The sequence below is a fragment of the Thalassophryne amazonica genome, chromosome 6, assembly GCF_902500255.1.
Source record: "Thalassophryne amazonica chromosome 6, fThaAma1.1, whole genome shotgun sequence".
NCBI lineage: Eukaryota > Metazoa > Chordata > Actinopteri > Batrachoidiformes > Batrachoididae > Thalassophryne > Thalassophryne amazonica.
Window position 1 is genome coordinate 77,046,801 of NC_047108.1, and position 21,071 is coordinate 77,067,871.

At 40.8% G+C, this 21,071-nt stretch overlaps 1 protein-coding gene across 1 annotated transcript in view; it reads left to right on the plus strand.

The window, feature by feature from the left end:
- Positions 1–18,951, plus strand: part of cacna2d3a (calcium channel, voltage-dependent, alpha 2/delta subunit 3a) — a 629,699-nt gene extending 610,748 nt beyond the window's left edge. Inside the window, exons 35-38 of the mRNA XM_034172543.1 lie at positions 7,971–8,083; positions 9,575–9,657; positions 12,776–13,183; positions 18,941–18,951. Coding sequence (XP_034028434.1) covers positions 7,971–8,083; positions 9,575–9,657; positions 12,776–12,868 — 289 coding nt within the window. The 3' untranslated portion in view covers positions 12,869–13,183; positions 18,941–18,951. The remainder of the gene's footprint in view (positions 1–7,970; positions 8,084–9,574; positions 9,658–12,775; positions 13,184–18,940) is intronic.
- Positions 18,952–21,071: the final 2,120 nt, after the last annotated feature.

Genomic DNA, 21,071 nt, shown 5'->3' on the forward strand with positions numbered 1-21,071 from the left:
TTTTATAGTTCATATTAGTATAGTAATGGAGGATATTGGCGATAAACATCTGTTTCATGTTACAGGCAGAGTGAGTCGTTTCGCTCATATTTTCATTGGGACACGTGTGTTTTATGCTGAAGGAAATATAATCTGTGCCTGCTAAGCCTCTTTGCAGTATTTTCTCTGTGTTTTTTTTTTCCTCAGTGTGTTTGTGAGGTCACTGTTTGTATTTGTCCATTACTTCGTGCAAAATGAAACAGGCTGTCAGAGCGCAGGAAAGCCGACTGAATGTAATATCATAAGTGGACTTGTTGAATGATTTGATCCCCATTATTGCATCACCTGGCTTCTTTAGACTGGAATATGGTGGCTAACAGGGACCACAACACGAACAAATGCAGAATATATTTTCACATACAAAAATAATAATAATAATAATAATAATAATACCTTCATCAATTCAGTTGCAAGTAGTTGCATCAAAAAACATGTAAATCTTAAAAAAAGAAAAAAAACGCTTGCAAACTCCATTAGATGTTTCATGTCTCCATTAGATCAAGACTTCAAAGGAACTATCAGGACAATATTCAGGGCCTTACGGCCTGCTACTCCAAATGCTTCTCAGATTTTTGTCCTTCTAAGTTATCCATGAAAGAGAGTGGTTCATAGTCACCCACACTGTTATGAGGCACCTACTTATGTCTGCCAACCAAAGCCCAAAACTGGGCCAAGCCAAAACGTGTGGGCCAAGCCCAAGGTGTGGGGTACACTTCAAATTTATAAAGATATAAAATGGTTAATCTGGTTCTTGAACAACACAAGGTAGTTTGTATTTTTGTAATAAAAATTATATTATGTTAAAGTGGTTGCAATAATTATTTTTTATTTGTTTGTTAATTTTGTTTGTATACTTTAACTATAACTCATACTGCATATTCTAATCCAATTACATTTTTTCCGCAAATCTGATTGGTTAATCGTGTGAGATTTCAGACCGTATAATATTGGGTGTAGGGTGGCAAAATATTCAACATTTGGATGATGATATTTTACATTTGGATGTATTACTCCATGCCCTGGTGGCGCACGCTGCTATGCAAATGTCAGTAATGGTGGTGTCAGTTCAGAACGAGAGAAAGTCACGGAGCGATGACAATGCCAAAATGGGTGCTATTGATGTGGATTCTGATACAATATTATTGTTTCACATTTGATGGGTTACTCTGCACCCTGACCACTGTTGGAGCGATGCTGCCTCACTGGAAGCCTCGCCGACTGAATTACAACCCCAATTCCAATGAAGTTGGAACATTGTGTAAAATGTAAATAAAAACAGAATACTATGATTTGCAAATCCTCATCAACTTATATTCAATTGAATACACCACAAAGACAAGATATTTAATGTTCAAACTGATAAACTTAATTGTTTTTGTGCAAATATTTGCTCATTTTGAAATGGATGCCTGCAACATGTTTCAAAAAAGCTGGGACAGTGGTATGTTTATCACTTTCTTACATCACCTTTCCTTCTAATAACACTCAATAAGTGTTTTAGAACTGAGGGCACACACTTCTTTCCCATTCTTGCTTGATGTATGACTTCATTTGTTCAACAGTCCGGCGTCTCCGTTGTCATATTTTGCACTTCATAATTCAAACATTTTCAATGGGCGACAGGTCTGGACTACAAGCAAGCCAGTCTAGTAACCGCACTCTTTTACTACAAAGCCACGTTTTTGTAATAGGTGCAGAATGTGGCTTGACATTGTATTGCTGAAATAGGCAGGGATGTCCCTGATAAAGACATTGCTTGGATGGCAGCATGTGTTGCTCCAAAACCTGGATGTACCTTTCTTTCCACATTGATGGTACCATCACAGATGTGTAAGTTGTCCATGGCATGGGCACTAACACACCCCCATACCATCACAGATGCAGGCTTTTGAAATTTGCACTGGTAACATTCTGGATGGTCTTTTTCCTCTTTTGTCTAGAGGACACAACTTCCATGATTTCCAAAAACAATTTTAAATGTAGACTCATCAGAGCACAGCACATTTTTCCACTTTGCATGTGTCCATTTCAAATGAGCTCGGGCCCAGAGAAAGCAGCGGCATTTCTGGATGTTGTTGATATATGGCTTTCGCTTTGCATGGTAGAGTTTTAACTTGCACTTGTAGATGTAACGACAAACTGTGTTAACTGACAGTGGTTTTCTGAAGTGTTCCTCAGGCCACGCGGTAAGATCCTTTACACAATGTCGGTTATTAATGCAGTGCCACCTGAGGGATCAAAGGTCACGGGCATTCAATGTTGATTTTCGGCCTTGCTGCTTACATGTAGAAAGTTCTCCAGATTCTCTGAATCTTCTAATTATATTATGAACTGTAGATGATGGAATCCCTAAATTCCTTGCAATTGAACATTGAGAAACATTGTTCTTAAACTGTTTGACTATTTTTCACGCAGTTATTCACAAAGTGGTGATCCTCGCCCCATCTTTGCTTGTGAATGGCTGAGCCTTTTGGGGGTGCTCCTTTTATACCCGATTATGAGACTCACCTGTTTCCAATTAACCTGTTCACCTGTGGAATGTTCCAAACAGGTGTTCTTTGAGCATTCATCAACTTTCCCAGTCTTTTGTCCCAACTTTTTTGAAACATGTTGCAGGCATCTGTTTCAAAATTATCAATTATTTGCACAAAAACAAAGTTTATCAGTTTGGACATTAAATATCTTGTCTTTCTGGTGTATTCAACTGAATATAGGTTGAAGAGGATTTGCAAATCATTGCATTCTGTTTTTATTTACATTTCACACAACGTCCCAACTTCATTGGAACCGGGATTGTACCGACAGAAAAATAAACCATGCAAATGATGGAATGGGGAATGACCCCCTTGTGTCTGACGATTCATGCTGGATTACAGTCACAAATATCCATTTTACCGGCTCTGCTGACGTGTCGCCGGTAAAACTCCTTTTTACTGGCACAGTTTGCGACCATATAACCAGCATGAACATCTGCAAATCATGAGACACAACAGGTTATTCCCTAAATATGTAAGTTACAGGCCAAACAAAAAAACAACAACAACAACTAAAAACAAAACTGAATGTACTCTCCATATCGCATAGTTTCCTATGTGCCAATATATGGGCATGTTTCTCCTACTAAGGTGTTGGGCCTATATATCGCATACCAGGTATCATGGATCAGTTTGGATATGTCAAAATACTTGAAGAGGTCATGTTGCCTTATGCTGAAGAGGACATGCCCTTGAAATGAGTGTTTCAACAAGACAATGACCCCAAGCACACTAAACAAGCAAAATCTTGGTTCCAAACCAACAAAATTAATGCCTCGCAGATGTGAAGAAATCATGAAAAACTGTGGTTATACAACTAAATACTAGTTTAGTGATTCACAGGATTCCTTAAAAAGCAGTTTGAACATAATAGTTTTGAGTTTGTAGCGTCAACAGCAGATGCTACTATTATTGTGAACACCCCCTTTTCTACTTTTGTTTTTTACTAATAGCCCAATTTCATAGCCTTAAGAGTGTGCATATCATGAATGCTTGGTCTTGTTGGATTTGTGAGAATCTACTGAATCTACTGGTACCTTGTTTCCCATGTAACAATAAGAAATATACTCAAAACCTGGATTAATCTTTTTAGTCACATAGCACTACTATTATTCTGAATACTACTGTATATTGCGGGAAAATAAGTATATAACAGGCCATTATTTTCTCAGTAAATGTATTTCTAAAGGTGCTATTGACATGGAATTTTTAGCAGATGTTGGTAACAACCCAAGTAATTCATACATGCAAAGATGCAAAAACAAATAAGTACAGAAATTATAGTTAAGTTATGTGTAATAATGTGAAGTGACAGGGAAAAAATATTAAACACCTGAAGAAAGGGAGGTGCAAAGAAGCATGGAAAGCCAAGACATCAGCTGAAATCTATCAGTAATTAGAAAGCAATCCTGCCCCTTCTCAGTGCAAATTAATATCAGCTGGTTCAGTCCAAACTGATGGCCTGTCAAAAGGTGTTTCATTACCAAGGTGTCACACAAGAAACAGCTCATGATGGGTAAAAACAAAGAGCTCTCTCCAGGTTTCACAATCTTATTGTTGTAAAACATACTGATGGCGTTGGTTACAGATGGATTTCTAAACTTCTGAATGTTCCAGTGAGTACTGTTGGGACTATAATCTGAACATGGAAAGAAAATCATTTCACCATAAATGTTGTGTGGGCCGCCAGAAGAGGAGGTACTGCTGGCCCACCACCAGAGGGTGCCCTGCCTGAAGTGCGGGCTTCAGGCACGAGAGGGTGCTGCCGCCACGGACACAGCCGGGGGTGACAGCTGTCACTCATTATCTCCTGACAGCTGTCACTCATTCATGCTTCATCATCTCACTCCATAAAACCCGGACGTCATCTCCACCTCATCGCCGAGATATCGTCAAACCGTTCAGGTAGTATTCTCAGCCTTGAAAGGGAACTGTGTATCAGTCTGAACTCTTTTTTGCAGCCGCTTTCCTGTGGTGTTCCGTGTGTGTGTGACCGGCGTTCGGTGTGTCCAGCAACGGCTCCGCTGCACACCTCTACCAGATAAGTGGGTAGATGGGAGCTGCACGAGTGTGTGTTAGAGGTGGAGGTGGCATTCCCACCGTTGTTGCTACTGGGTGTGCACACACCCATAACGTATTGTCTCTGCTCCCTGCCAACAGTACCAGATCCAACCTTCGAAGACGGTGGCCACCTGGGGACTCGGGACTTGGCGGCTCCAGTATTCTCCGGGTTCGGTGGCGGAGGAAATCGTGTGGTTCCGGTTCATGTCAGGACAGACGTCTTCTATCCTCGAGCCTGCCCACACGTCACCCTTGTGATTGACTGTCTGTTAAATTTCACATTCCTCTGTGTTGTGCTCATTCACAACAGTAAAGTGTTCATATTTGACTCTTTCATTGTCCGTTCATTTGCGCCCCCTGTTGTGGGTCCGTGTCACTACACTTTCCCCAACAATAAAGTGGCTATGGCCAAATGCTCCTCGCAAGATTTCTGACAGAGGAGTGAAAAGAATTACCAGAAGAGTTGTCCAAGAGCCAAGGACCACTTGTGGAGAGCAACTGAACAATTGTTTCAAATAAAAGAATATGTAATGCACTCAACTGCCATGGCCTGTATGTACGCTCACCATGCAAGACTCCATTACTGAAGAAAAAGCATGTTGACGCTCATTTAAAATTTGCTGCAGAACATTGAGACAAGCCTGTGAAATACTGGGAGAACATAGTCTGGTCAGATGAGACCACAATTAAACTTTTTGGATGCCATAATCATTGTTGCCACAGTTACTTTAGTTACATTCAGCAGCTGCTGACAAGTTGTTGGCTGCTGCTGAATGTAACTAATAAAGTAACTTATAATCTATCTTAGGTACTTTTAAAATTGAGTAATCAGTAATGTAATAAGTTATTTTTTCAAGGGGTAATCGATAATTGGATTACTTTTTCAAACTGTGGCAATACTGGCCATAATACACACCGTGTTTGGAGGTCAAATGGCACTGCACATCACCCTAAAAACACTATACCAACAGTGAAGTTTGGAGGTGGGAACATCATGGTGTGTTGCTGTTTTTCAGCATATTACACTGGCAAATGTCATATAATTAATGGAATGAAAAAAATGTACATTCTTGATAAAAATCTGCTGCCATCTAACAGGATGATTAAGATTAAATGAGGGTGGATATTTCAGCAAGACAGTGATCCCAAACACACGGCCACGGAAACTGAAGTGGTTTCAGAGAATGAAAATAAAGCTTCTAGAATAGCCCAGCCAATGACTTGAATCCAATAGAAAATCAATGGAAAGGGCTAAATATCAGAGTTCATAGAAATCCACAAAGCCTTCAAGATTTGAAGACTGTTTATGTGGAAGAATGGGACAAAATCACACCTGAGGAATGCATGAGACTAGTTTCTCCATACAGGACACTTCTTGAAGCTGCGGCTTTTGTACAAAGTATTAAATACATTTCAGTAAGCATGTTCAATATTTTTCCCTCTGTCATTCTGTTTTATTTCACATAACTATTTCTGTATTTATTTGTTTTAATTTCTTTATATCTGTGGATTACGTGGGTTGTTACCGACATCTGGTGAAAATTTCACATCAATAGGACATTTAGAAATACATTTACTGAGAAAATGGTAACGTTCAATACTTAAGTTACCCATTGTGTGTGTGTGTGTGTGTGTGTATATATATATATATATATATATATATATATATATATATATATATATATATATATATATATATATATATAATATAATCCAGATTCCTCTACTCACATTATTCATCTGTTATTGCAGGTCACATTTCAAATTGTAATGACATATTTTTCATACCCATCCAGTGCATATGTAGATGGTCAGTTGTTGTTGTTGTTGTTGTTGTTGTTGTTTATCTTTTGTTTTTGTTTGTTTGTTTTTTATTCGTTATATAATCTAAATAACAGAAAATTATCCTGAAAATTGCGGTCCACCATATCTGAGTACATTATTCATTTTGACGGTTATAAAAATGACACTTTTTCATCAAAAACATTAATAAATACTGTGTAAATTTTTGTTACCTTGGCAGAACTCTAAACTAGAGAACTGGCTTTGGCACAGCTGGAAAGCTCAAACAAATTCATATTTCATAAAAAAAGTGTTAAGTCCTATTATTCAGCCACAGACTGTGTGAGACTTTTTTGCCAGAACCACGAGGAGAAGACAACTTTTTTTTTTTAATCAAACAAACAATCTGGACATGTCGACCTTCCAAAATCTCAAGACCTCATGGCGCTAAGTGACCATGTCGACACTGTGACCTCTATGTGAGCACATACTGTACACATCTGTGTGTATACATTTACACTCTAGGCACCATGGTGCTCCTTTTCCCGGTACTGGGTATGTTCAAGGCCAGCAGCTGCGCTGTCAGGATAGGTTTAAGTCTCTTCTCCAAGAACACTTGCTCTGCTTTCCATCAGCAGGCGGAGCCAGGCTGGCTTGGCGTTCTGCAGGGGCGAGCATGGATTATTAAACATCGGCAGATCCTAATTCAGCCTGATTGGGATTGGCTCAACCTATTTGCCGGGTTGGTGGGGTTTAGTCGCTCATGGTGGGATAACTGTGTTCAGACGCAGCAGGTCGGCGTGCAGATGTGGTCAGGTTAAATCGGTCATGGTATTAAATTAGCACGGGTGAAGATATTTGTGCCATGCCAGCTCCTCCCTCGCTCTGTCTCAGTTTCAGTCGCGCACAGGAATAGAGAAAGCGCATGTGCATATGTCTGGGTCAGTGCATTCGCCTCAGCCACACGTGCATCTTCTCATACGTATCTGATAAATGTCTCACAGTGAACTCCATCAATCAGCCAGCTGTGGCAGGAGAGAGGCTGAGTGAAGTGAGAGATAAAGAGGGTGACAGAAAGAAGAAATCATCTTTATGACCTCTCTTCTTCATAAAGCTTATCCTCTGTTATAAATCACAGAGCAGGGGGCCATGATGAGGTCTGAACCTTCAGGTCAGTAAAGCACAACCGCGGAAAACCGCCAGTACCGGTGTGGTTCTCATTTGTTTCCCTTTGGAGTGTTTTATATTCAGCAACACTTCATTGCCGCTTGCCTCGGATAGGATGTAACAAAGACAAAAGAGACAAGAGCACGGAAGAGAAAGAGATTGTGTGAATTAGAGAAGGTATACTGCGCATGAGTCCAATTGTGTCCATTCACTGACAGCTGGGGTGAGATGTGTCCTTTTCTAGACATGCAGTCTGGAGAGAATGTGAATATGGAAATTTGCGTCGTGCCACAAACCTCGTCGCCCAGCCGGTCCAACCACTTTGCCCCACCCTTTCCCTTCTTCTCCTCTCACCTCTTCTGTCTCTGCTTGTGCTTTGACTGGCAGATCCTTTGTGATCCAGCAGATCCCCAGCAGTAATCTGTTCATGGTGGTCGTGGACAACAAGTGTGACTGCAGCATGTTTGAGCCAATCACCATGGATCCCATCAAAATCATGTATATCCTTCACTGGTCAAAGGGGAAATGCTGTTTGCAGGAGTTGCAGAGTTGAATTTGTGTTGAAGATGCCTGTAAACTGACTTTGTACTGTATTTGAACTATCTCCGGATAGTTATACTACAAGTTAGTAAGATTTGTGACTTGTCACTTTGGCTTAAGAGAGTGGTGAAGTTGAATGGAATTTTTCCAGAAAGGATTATGTCATCACTGCATTGTCCATTTCAGGCAAACAATCTGCAAATCTTGTCACCCTCATGTAAGAAGCTTGTCTCTGTCACAAAAAAATTATTAGATACGGATGTGCTAGCCAGGGGACCCCAGAGATGAGCAGATGAGAGTCTGCCAGTCTAACACACGATACTTTCCCAGCAAATGCTGCTACCCATTTACAGCTGGGTGGATGAAGACAGAAGAACTGGAGTTATGTGAGGCGGTACATCTGCTGTTAAAGTTTTACCAAATCCCAATGTGGATCTGTACCAGATCCAGTGCGGTGACCCTGAGTGACTGGGGACAGCCCATTGAACAACAACAATCGTTTCAAGTTTCTTAAGACAATAGATCATTTTCTGAAGAAATATTTTATTGAGTGTTTCGAGAGGGTCCAGAAAGTGAATCATTATTTCATGTCATTGTTTCATTATGCTCCATGCCTTTAAAAAAAAAGTAGAGAAAGAGAGAATCCCAGCAGTCATGGGGCCTGAGGCAGTGCACACCCTGGATAGGATGGCAAAATATAATTTATATTTAGAATTAATTTGATTCATGATTACAAGATAAGACATAAAGGTGAATTATTTGAAGCAGTTGTTCCATTTAGCGTTTGGAGTATTTCAAAACAAAGTGTTTGTTTATTATTCGTGAAGCAATTGGTCCATTACGCTCAAAATTTGTAAAGCGCTTTGAGCGTCTGATGCAGATGGAAAAGCGCTACATAAATGCAATCCATTTACCATTTAAAATTTCAAGTGTTGTTTGTGCCATCACTTAAAAAAAATATATGTTCCCAAAGTGTTTTAACTGCCAGCATTTTAATCAGGAGGGAAATTTCATGAACTTTTGCAAGTTCTTTCATGTTTTATGGTGCATTTTTTACTTGTGTATCTTTTTGAAGTCTTCAGGTTGAGCTCAGAGTGAAGGAACTGAGTCAGTCACCGCACAACCAGCTCTGGATTCTCCAACAATCTTGCTTTTCTCTAAAATTGTATGCAGTACAGTCACACTGTGTATACACATCGACCACTGTTTATTTTTGTGGACTGTGTGCTGTCACATAAACACTGCTCTTCTGTTGCTACGTGACTTTAGAGAGCCCTCAAATGTGCCACAAAGTTGGCATTTTGCTTTTTTTGCACAATATGCTGTGGGCCTTAAACAGAGTATCTTTCCATGGTGCCTGAAAAAGAAACATTCTTTTTCTGTGTAGACCAAAAATACACACCGGTAGGTGCACATTGTGTTTCATTTGTTGGCTTTAACTTCAGCTGCACATAATGAATCTCTCAAATGTGAGCGACTGAAGTTGCAAAAGGACAGAAGGCGCCCAGATACCTGTCACCCTTTTCATCCAGAGGTATTTGCACCCTTACCACACAAGCTTACACACACACACACACACACACACACAGACATACACATACTAGATACAGTCAATGTCCACTTCATAAGGTATACTTGTTCAGCTGTTCATTATAACAAATGTCTCAACAGTCAATCATGTGGCAGAAATATTATCCATGTAGGTATATAAACACAGTGAAGATGATCTGCTGAAGGTCAATCCAACCATCAGAATGGGGGAAAAAAGGTAATTTAGGTGATTTGGAATGGGTTACAGTTGTTGCTGTCAGATGAGTTGGCTTGAGTATTTCAGAAATAGTGTATCTACTGGCATTTTCATGCACAGTTCCCTCTTGGTAGTGGTGGAAAACCCTGGCTTTAGTGAGTAAAGTTCTATTTGTTCCATTCACAAACTAAACCAGCTGATTCCGGTTAGTTCAACTCTTCAGACAGGTAGAGGAGCTTATCAGTGAAATCACCTGTTTTAGCTACACGGGTAGAAGCAACACCTACAGGGGTGGTGGCCAAGTGGTTAAGTGCACTTGTTTCCAGTATGGCAGTTTTGTGGTTCAAACCCCACACCTACCCATTCCCCCTGTAACAAGGAGTTGCACCAGGAAAGGCATCCAGTGTAAACCTTGTGCCAAATCAACAGGTAGATCCATCTCAGATCTGCTGTGGCAACCCTGAGTGAAAACAACGGAGCAGCTGAAGGACAATGGACCAAAAAAGAAAAACATTCAGTGAGCGGCAGTTGGAGATAGAGAATGGCCAGACTCTTACAAGCTGATTGAAAGGAGCAATTAACTCAAATGACCACTCATTAGAACTAAGGTATGCTGTAAAAAAGCAGTTCTGAGCCATCAAACCTTAAAACAGATGGGCTACACCAGAAGAACACTGCACCAGATGCTACTCCTGTCAGCAGCATAGATTCATGCTGCATTGTACCAACAATTCAAACTGGTGGTCATGGTGTAATGTGCATAATGCTCATGCTCCAATTTTCCTTTGGAGTGACAAAAGACAGGTTTCCATTACCATCCAAATTGCAGAATTTGAAGTATATAATTGAAAATATGCTTAATGGAAAGGCATGTATTTTGGGAAAAACCCTGAAATATTACAAAAACGTTTTATGCGTGTATGAGATAGTTTTTCGGGCAATTCAAGAAAGTATTATTTCCAAGATTTGGAGTGGTAAATATCAGAGGCAGTACAGTTTTGGTGACAGATGGTGAGATGATTTGGGCATGTGCAGGTGGGATGGGAGTGGGGTATATTTGGAGAAGGATGTCTGAGTTGATGGAGCTACCAGGTAGGAGGAGAAGAGGGAGGCCAAAGAGGAGATTCATGTATGTGATAAGAGAGGACATGTAAGTTGTTGTGTGATGGAGGAAGATGAATAGGACAGGGTGAAATGGAGATAATTCATCTGCTGTGGCTACCCCTAATGGAAGCAGTCAGAAAAAGTAGTAGTAGTTGTAGTTTGGTGTAGCAATTGCATGATGCTGTCATGTCAATATGGGCCAAAACCACTGAGGAATGTTTACAGCACCTTGCTGAATCAATGCAGTTGAAGCAGTTATGAAGACCAAAGGGAGCCCAACACTTTGCTGATGCAGTGTACCTAATGCACTGACTGTGGCATGTCCTCACCATTACACAGTAAAACAATCTATTATCTATTGATTCTGTCCTTTTATTTGAAGTATATTATATACAATTATAGACTTTTGATGAGGTGTCCCAATGATTATGCAGACCTGGTCAGGATGGGGTTCACCTCGCCCACCCCATCCTGGACAGACACAAACCTCCTAATAGACACAAACCTGTCTTCTGCCATCTTGTCAACAAACTGACAGCCAAAGTAGGCGTTGTATTGCATTATCTGATTGGTCGTTATCGATAGAAGGTGTCACTCGATTAGCTGGCACTACGTTGCACACAAGGTACTCGTTTTGCACGCCCTCTACTCGGCTCCACCAGCAGTCAACTCTGCATGTGGTACAGCCATGGAGCTGTATATGAGTACTAGAGCGCGCACTCCCAGTGCTGCACACTAAACAAAATCGTCCCTTCATGGACAGCGACATGACATCTCCTAACCGGGCAAAATATTGATGAAGTACCCGGATGTTAATGCATTTTCAATGGAGATTCGCGACTGAACACACTCAGAAAAATGCTCACAAAATACGTGTTAAAATGCCATTTTGACCTGGATATCGAGCCAGTAAAACTAATTACATTAAATTATGTCAGGAAAGTATTGAACTTCTAACTCAAGTTTAGTTTTATCCGCGACCCGACTCCGGATAAAGCGGAAGAAAAATGGAAGTATTAAACTTACTCTGACACACACACATCCCCAAATATTAGTGTTGAAAGTTACACGGATCTGCGCTGTTACGCTACGCTGCTAGGCTGAGGTGCTGCTGTGTTCAACGCAGCGCAGCTCCTAAAACCATTACAATACATTTATATATATATTTTTTACACAATTATCCTTTATTGACCGAGTTTCATTCATGAAGTCAGTGGTGTGGGTACACATCTGTATGTGTGGGTGTGACTGTGAGCGGCATAGCGAGGGTCATTATAATCTCATTATTTTAAGGTGCAAATTAAAAAAAAAATCCCCAGTCTTGTCGAACAATTTTAATCACTAACGACAAGTATTTTAACTAGACATTGGTCTAGCAGTGGAAAATATCAACTAGACATAAGTGAAGAGTTAATGGTCCGTGTCATCGGGTGACACGGCAGGAAACATACAGCTGTTTATCATCCAAATATCACGGACAAAGTGACAAGGATAACCAAAACCACTTACTTATGGAAGGAAATATTGTCTCCCTTGTTCCTCCGTTTGTGGCTTTGCCAACATGCGCAGCTTTCCGGCATATTCCACCTGCTTCTTGAACTTCTATGCACGCTAATCACTAACTTGCCCGGAATTAAAATGGCGATCACGCCTCCTTGTCGGCACACGGCTCAGCGCTACTGCGCTTTCTAGTTCTTATATACAGCTCCATGGGTACAGCTCAGAAAGTGGCGAATGGGCCATTCAGAAGTTGGCAAAATCCCATACCATATAATAATGATGTATATGATCCTTTCTTTAGGAGAACTCAATGGAGTGTGGAGGAGCTGTGTTTCTGACCCCGTCTTTTGCAGCACGACTGCTTTGCGTCCTCCTGGCACTGTTCCCTAGGTGACCGGAGTTGGCCACATCTCTCCATCTACTGACTGACTCAGATCGGCTTGGCTCAGCATGCAAAAGAATCTCTACGAGGCCTCAGATACCAATAACAAAATAAAGATCATGTCTCCACAAAAGTTGTGTGCAATTCCAAAGTCCACTTCCCCTACGGCCCTCCAGCTTCCTCCCCGTCAGGTCCTTACTTGGAAGGATTAACATCGGATTGTTTTTGCAGCTGCTAAGTAGTAACCAATAAGGTGCTTTAGCAGTACGAGAGGAGCTGCACAAAGGGTTTTTATTTGTTCAAATTTTAAAAAAAAGAAAAAAAAAGGTAGTAACCTGATTCTAAAAATGCATTTAAGACCTAAAAAAACATGCGAGTGGGACAGTAATAACCACTGACTCAGTTCAATCCTTCCCAGTAGCAGCTAAGGGTCTGTATCTGGGCTTGGAACTGGGCATTAGAACTGCATAATGGTGGTGAATGACAGACACACCTTCCCCTGGTCTACGTAGAGTTTTCATGGACCTTTATGATTCCGAAGAAAAAAAAACATTGATGATAAAGATTGACTGTGATTGGGATTGTCATGATGTTTGTCAAATGCTCCTTTTTCAAAAGGAAAAGTTACAGTGTATACATCAATTTTAAAAAAAGTTTTATTTATGATTTGCAAGTGGTACCTATAAACTGTGACTTTGAGATTTTGAGTCCTCTGATGTGAGTGGTTGTTAATATTTGAGCTTTGCCTTATTGAACGATATTAGTCCTGTTTGTGTACTTTTGAAATAAAACTGTGTCTAAAATTTATGCTCCTCCTGAAAACCATTTTGTTAAAAGGCAAGATTATGCAACACAGATGTAGAAAAGAACAATAGAGTTAATATGAAGCATCAGCACTCATCCCTATAGAGTGTTCGGTGGTTGCTGACATATTTGACTGATTAACACAGTGTCTGTTCTCAGTGTTTGGCTTCAAGGGAATGTTTCATTTTTGCCTCCACATAAACACAAATGTGTGCATGTGTGTGCGCGCATCTGGCATTTTCACTCTTCTGTCAATCAGACTGAACAATGATAAATGATTCAAGTGATTATAAGATGTCTGTGAACAATATTGCTTTTTCCCAGAGTAGATACAGTGGCTTGAAAATGTTTAGTAACCCTTCAGCTTTTAAACAACTTATTTTTTTTAAATAAAGGAATTTAGATGTCTCCACATTAAAATTTTTAACATTCCACCCTTAAAAGTCACAGTGAAACAAATCTGTACAACATTATACGTATATTTAATAAAAAGGCCAAAGCCAAAATAATGCAATGCATGAGTATGGCACCCATTGATATATTAAAATTAAATTGTAGCTTTTACAGTTTTTTGGGGGATGGATCTATGAACATTTGGAAGTCAATGAATATGTCTTGGAGTAAATTTATAAGAAACAGAAACTGTGTGGTACTGTATGATAGATCTGTGTGGAGTAGGTAGCTCTCAAAAACAGTGAACCCGGAAGAAGATAAGTGAGGGAAGCCACCAAGACCGTAACAACTTTGAAGGAGTTAATAACACCTGTGGCTGTTTCTGAGACTCCCAAAACCAAAGGTAACATCAATTGCTTATCTTGTCCAATCTCAGTATATCCAATTTTATGATAGAAAACAGAGGAGTGTGACTAAACATGAAAAAGTGCTGATAGGAGTGGACTTCAATGGGCATGTTGGCGAAGGGAACAGAGGTAATGAGGAAGTAATGGATAGATATGGTATCAAGGACAAGAATGCAGAAGAACAGATGGTAGTTGATTTTGCAAAAAGGATGGAAATGGCTGTAGTGAATACCGACTTTTAGAAAAGGGAGAAGCACAGGTTGACATGAGTGGAGAAAGGGGCACACAGGTGGACTACATTCTTTGTAGGAGATGCAAGCTAAAAGAAATTGGAGACTAAGGTGGTGGCAGGAGAGAGTGTAGCTTGACAGCAAAGGGTGGTGATTTGTAGGATGGCTTTAGAGGTTAAGAAGAAGAGGAGAGTGAGAGCTCAAAGGATCAGATGATGGAAGCTGACAGAGGAAGACTGTTGTGTTAAATTCAGGTGAGAGAGGCACTGAATGGAGGGGAGACAATTTTGGACAACTGGAAAAGTACTGCAGATGTAGTGAGGGAGACACCTACGAAGGTACTGGGTGAGACATCTGGACAGCAGAAAGAAAATGAGAATTGGTGGTGGAACAAACATGTCCAGGAAAGCATCAGGAGAAAGAGATTGGTGAAAAAAATTTGGGATAGTCACAGAGATGAAGAAAGACAGGAGTACGATGAAGCGGCATGCGATTGGCATGGCAAAAGCGAAGGAAAACACATATTGTGAGCTGTACAAGAAGTTGAATAGTAGGGAAGGAGAAAAGGCCAGATTGGCCAATTGGCCAAACAGAGTGACAGAGCTGTAAAGAATGTGCAGCAGGTTAGTGATAAAGCATACAGATGGTAAAGTGCTGAGAAGTGAGGAGTGTGTTGAGAAGGTGGAGGGAATACTTTGAGGAGCTGATGAATGAAGAAAATGAGAGAAAAAAGGCTGGAAAGTAAATTAGGAAGTGTAAGAGATTAAGGATGAAGCAAAGGCAGCTATGAAGAAGAAGAAGAGTGGAAAGGCCGTTAGTTCAGATTACATTCCAGTGAAGGCATGGGAATGTCTAGGAGAGATTGCAGTGAAGTGTCTAACCCAATTGTTTAATAAAATCTTGGTGAGAGGATGCCTGAGGAGTGGAGACGAAGTGTGCTGGTTCAAGGATGATGTGCAGAGGTGCAGTAACTACAGAGGCATAAAGTTGGTCAGCCACAACATTATGGGAAAGAGTGGTAGGCGCTAGGCTTAGAAAACAGGTGAATATCTGTGAGCAGCAATATGGTTTCATGCTGAGAAAGAGCACAACATATGCAACATTTTATGTTGCTTTTTAATTATGTTTGTGAAGCGCCTAGATTTAGCGCCATATAAATTAATACATTTGATTTTGATTTGATGCAATGTTTGCTCGAAGAAGACTGATGGAGAAGTATAGAGAAGGTCAGAAGGAGTTACATTGTGTGTTTGTGGATTTAGAGAAAACTTATGACACTGTGCCGAGGAGAGTTGTGGTATTGTATGAGGAAGTCTGGAGTGGCAGAGAAGCATATGAGGGTAGTGCAGGACATGTACAAGGATAGTGTGACAGCGGTGAGATGTGCAGTAGAAATGACACTCATTCAAGGTGGAGGTGGGTTTGCACCAAGGATCAGCTCTGAGTCTGTTCTTGTTTGCCTTGGTGATGGACAGGAGTCTCCATGGACTATGATACTTGCAAATGGAAATATGCTCTAGAGAGAAGGGGAATGAAAGTCGGTAGGAGCAAGACTGAGCACGTGTGTGAATGAGAGGGAGGCCAGTGGAATAGTGCGGTGACAACGAGCTGGAGTGATGAAAGTTGAGTTTAAAAACTTGGGGTCAGCTGTCCAAAGTAATGGCGAGTGTGGTAGAGAGGCGAAGAAGAGAGTACAGGCAGGGTGGAGAAAGGTGGCAGGAGTGATTTGTAATCAAAGTATAGCTGCAAGAGTGAAGGGGAAAGTCTGCAAGACAGTAGTGAGACCAGCTATGTTGTGCGGCTTAGAGACGGTGGCACCAACAAAAAGACAGGACAGAGAGCTGGAGGTGGCAGAGTTGAAGATGATGTGATTCTCTTTGGAAGTGAAGAGAATGGACACCATTACCCTTACCAAAAAGTAGTACATGCAAGTATGTTTCAAGTATACTTCCAGTTTACTTTTTATATACTTATCAGTACTACTTTTTGCTAAGGGTAGGAATGAAATATCAGAGGGCCAGCTCAGGTGGGACAGTTTGGAGACAACATCAGAGAGGCAGTCTGGTTTAGACATGTGCAGAGGAGGGACCCAGGTTATATAGGGAGAAGGATGCTGAGGATGGAGCCACCAGACAGGAGGAGGAGAGGGAGGCCAAAGAGGAGGTTTATGGATGTGGTGAGGATGTTTGGTGTGACAGAAGTTAAAGAGGACAAGCTAAGATTGATCTGCTGTGGCGACCCCAAACGGAAGCAGCCGAAAAAAGAAGATATAAAACAGAAAATTATCAAATATTCATTTTACAAATTTGAAAACTTTTGTTATATATAAATAAATACTTTTCAAAATAGAAAATGATTATCAACAAATTCTACAGTTGGTGGTGCGTGCTGTTGTGTACAGAGAATTTTGAAATGTTAAAAAAAATTGTAGCAGGAGGAAGAATATAATATGTGTTTTAGGATATGTGAAATCATCACTTGTGAATAATTTTACCTCAAATACCGGGGACACCACCTATGACTGAATGATATGTATGTACATACATTTGGATTACTTAACATAGCATTAACATTTTCTCACTTTTCTCTCCTGTGTAAACACTCTCAAAGTTCAAACCTTAGTAGAAAAATAAGTAGAATGAATGATTATTATTATTATTATTTATTATTTATTATTGATTATTATTATAGAATGAAACCAAAGATCAAAACCTGTTTTCAGGTCCAAACATTTTTTTGAGAAATAAAAATAGAATGTTTTCCTATAAATAATTATGATGGCTTTTAGAACTAACAAATTTAATTTTAATGATCAACCTGCGAGGTTGGACACATAAGAAATTATTAATAGTGACTCACCAGTATTTGACAGTTCCTCTGACCACGCCTCTTTGTCCTGGCACCGCTCCGCTGTAGCGTCTTTTTCCACTGAGTGAAGAACACAGTTATGGGTAGTTGTTGGCACTCTTTTTTCTTCTGGGCGAGAAGATTATAAACAGACACATGCAGAACACAATGCACATGCTCTCCCTTCGCTCACTGCCTCTGGTGTTACCGTTGCGGGATACGGATGCGGGCCCCGCAAAGAATCCAAGTCATTAAAAAGATGCAAACCTCTCTCAGTGGTCACGGAGTTCTGTGGCTGCGGTTACCAAGACCATGCAGCGCTGCGGATTTTTCTGCAAGAAGTCTCGCTTACCAAGCCTGCAGACTCGGTAAGTGTATCGGAGGCAGTGAGAGCAATCGCGGTGATGCCGACCGGTGCCGCGACCTGCCCACCTGATAAGGACACAGAACACAATGTGCTGTTAAAAAAAAAAGAAGATGATGCATGCAAAATTGCACTAAAAAAATCTGCGAAACTGCGAGGCCGCGAAACTGTGAGGCCGCGAAAGGTGAACTGCGTTATAGCGAGGGACCACTGTATTTATTAACGGGAGATATTGTTAATGAAGGTAAATAGAATTAAAATAAATCCACTCTGTTTTTATCTGACACCGTAGCCCGGTCTTACTTTGGAGGCGCTGTGCAGATCGGTCTCCGAAGGTCATGTGCTGTGAATCGTCTCATTTTCAGTCGATAATCCATCCATCACACAGCTGCTTCAGAGACCTTGACAAAGAGACTCTGCTGGTCACCCCGCCCCGTTTCGTGGGTTACCGGGGACGCTTTCCATTGTTAGGCTGTGACTTGTGGCGGCAGTTCAAATTGCTGTTGATGTCTCAGCTGACCTGGGTGTTTTATCTCTGCAGTGCTTGTAGTCTGGGATCGTCAGAATAAAGGCTGTCTTTATTATTCTATTTGCCAAAACAAAAATTCGTCTTTCGTCGTCGTCTTTGGAAGCCAGATCAAATCACACAACTCAATACAAAAATAGCTGACTTTGTAAGAAAAATTTTTGCGAGATGAATTTGGAGTTCAAGAAGAAAAAGGTTTTAACTTGAAAAATCGCAAAAGGAAGTTAAATGCGCTTGCACGTTTAACTTTACAAAAGGTATCTGTAGAAAAAAGGAAAAAGGAATTTCTTGTTGGTGCACACAAAAAGAAATAAGTTTACACAGCTTGTGGTTGCAGACAAAGGGTCATAATTTTGGACAGCTAGGCCGCGTCTCAAGACCCAAGAAACGACAAAGAGAAGAAGAGAGTAAGGGTGCGTAAGAGAAAGCACCGAAGGAAGAGGACGATTCCCTGGGGGCGCCTGCTTTTAAAGGGTTAAAAGCTCCACCCCCAGGAATTTCTGGGTACTGTAGTTTTCTTCTTCGTTCCTTTGTCTAGTTTTATAATAAATCAGCGTCTGTTATTCTTAAATTCCTGCTTACAAACCAAGCAAGTCCTGTATTGCAAAACTCTAGTAAACAATGTCCTCAGAACTATCACATACACGATTATATCTGAAAAAGGCACATTGGATAAACTTTCTACAATCTATGATCAGAGCACAAACTACCAGATATATCAATTTCATGTGTGAGGTTAATCACGTTTGTTTCCTTTTCCTCTTTTTTTCTGCTGGTTGCAACAGCAAAGTACAACTTTTTAAAGGTGGTTAAACTTTATAATACTGTACAAATTAGCTACATGCCCTTCCCCAATTTGTCCAACAGGGGTCACTCTTGGTTCACGGACTGGAAGGGACTGTGTTTTGGATTTCATTGTAAAATATTATATGTGTCAATCCTGCATCGATTTGAGCCAGACAAACTGCAGTGTGATTCCCAAGTTCAATCAATCAACTTTTTTCTTATATAGCGCCAAATCACAACAAACAGTTGCCCCAAGGCGCCTGACCCCAAGTTGATGGCAGTCATCTGTGGTATGGTTTTACATGAATCTTGTTGTAAAGGCATATAGTTTAGACTTTGGGAAAAGTAGGTCTTTCTGGGGTCTGTGTTGTTTTAGATGAGAAAGGAGTTGGCAACATCTGGTTTCGGACTGATAAGGGGATTCACAGCTCCGTGAGGAATGCACTTTAGAGAATCTTAAATCCTGTTAGTGGTGGGGGTTGATGACAGTTGGCCATCCTGTGCTATGGTCAGGAAAGCCTCCTTTTGGCAACTTGATATTTCCCAGGTCTTGAGCTGTCTTTGAAGAAATTTTATGACTTTTGCTTAATGCAAACTTAGGAGATTGTTGAATGCAGGCTCCTCGCAACAAAATCGTTCACACACAAATGTCATGCTATGTGGCATGATCTAATCTCCAACACTACATGCAGCTCAAGTGGATTAAAGAAGTGCACAGAGCGAGTGGTGACTTCAGCAGATCGCATCAGAGCGCAGCTCATCTGAAGGATTATAACATGAAGTTAAATCTGTTATAAACATACTTTAACAGCTGCAAACAAGAAGGAAAGAACACACAACTGTTTTATCAAGCCTTTTTAGATGGCTCAAAATGCTTTCTGCAGCTTGTTAGGCACACACGTGCGCGCGAACGGCTCCGGCTGCAGCCTCCTCTGTGATTCAGGAAGTGATTACAGCCATTTTCAGCGGCCAATTTGCAGAAAAAAGGAGGCTAATCCACCACGAAATAATTATTTTATATACGCACTGTCCAGCGCAGAGCACGTGGCACCCGGTAGAACAAAGAATAGCATCCAGCTGTGAACACAGCGTGTGGTATTCTCACGACACAGTTCATGCTATTGCGTAAGTCTCAGGCATGCTCGTGTCAGTGCACCTTTATTTACCGGCACTTAGGAGGTTAGGTTTTTGTTGCCATTTGTCTGTTTGCTAGTAGTAATATGTCTATGAACAAGCAAAGCTCTTCAGGATCTCACCATGTCATTTTGGTCCTTCAGAATTTTATTCAGTAAATTCTTCTGGAGAGCATTAGCATAGCTACAGCCGTCTTAACCCCTGCCACTTTAAGCATTTTCTTTATTTGCATTCTCACAAGCCTGGAAAGAGAGTCCTCACCATCTCATTTATGTCCATCACACTTTATTTTCAGTAAATATGCTGGGAACATAAGCATGGCAAAAAAATCTTTTGCTTCTGGTGGGCTTTGCTCCCCAGACTCCATAACTATGGCCCTCTTAATCGCCACCTTTTTAAGTGTTTCCTTTACTTGCAACTCGCATGCCTGGAAAAGTCCTCACCATGTAATTTAGGTCCTTCAAACTTCAAAGACCTGTTAGTCCGCCTCTAAAAAGTCCACCTCCACTCCACTTATTATTCCAAATTAGAAGCACCTATTTGAGGTTGTTTGCCGCATAAAGACACCTGTCCACCCCACACAATCAGTAAGACTCCAACTACTAACATGGCTAAGACCAAAGAGCTGTCCAAAGACACCAGAGACAAAATTGTAGACCTCCACAAGGCTGGAAAGGGCTACGGGGCAATTGCCAAGCAGCTTGGTGAAAAAATATCAACTGCT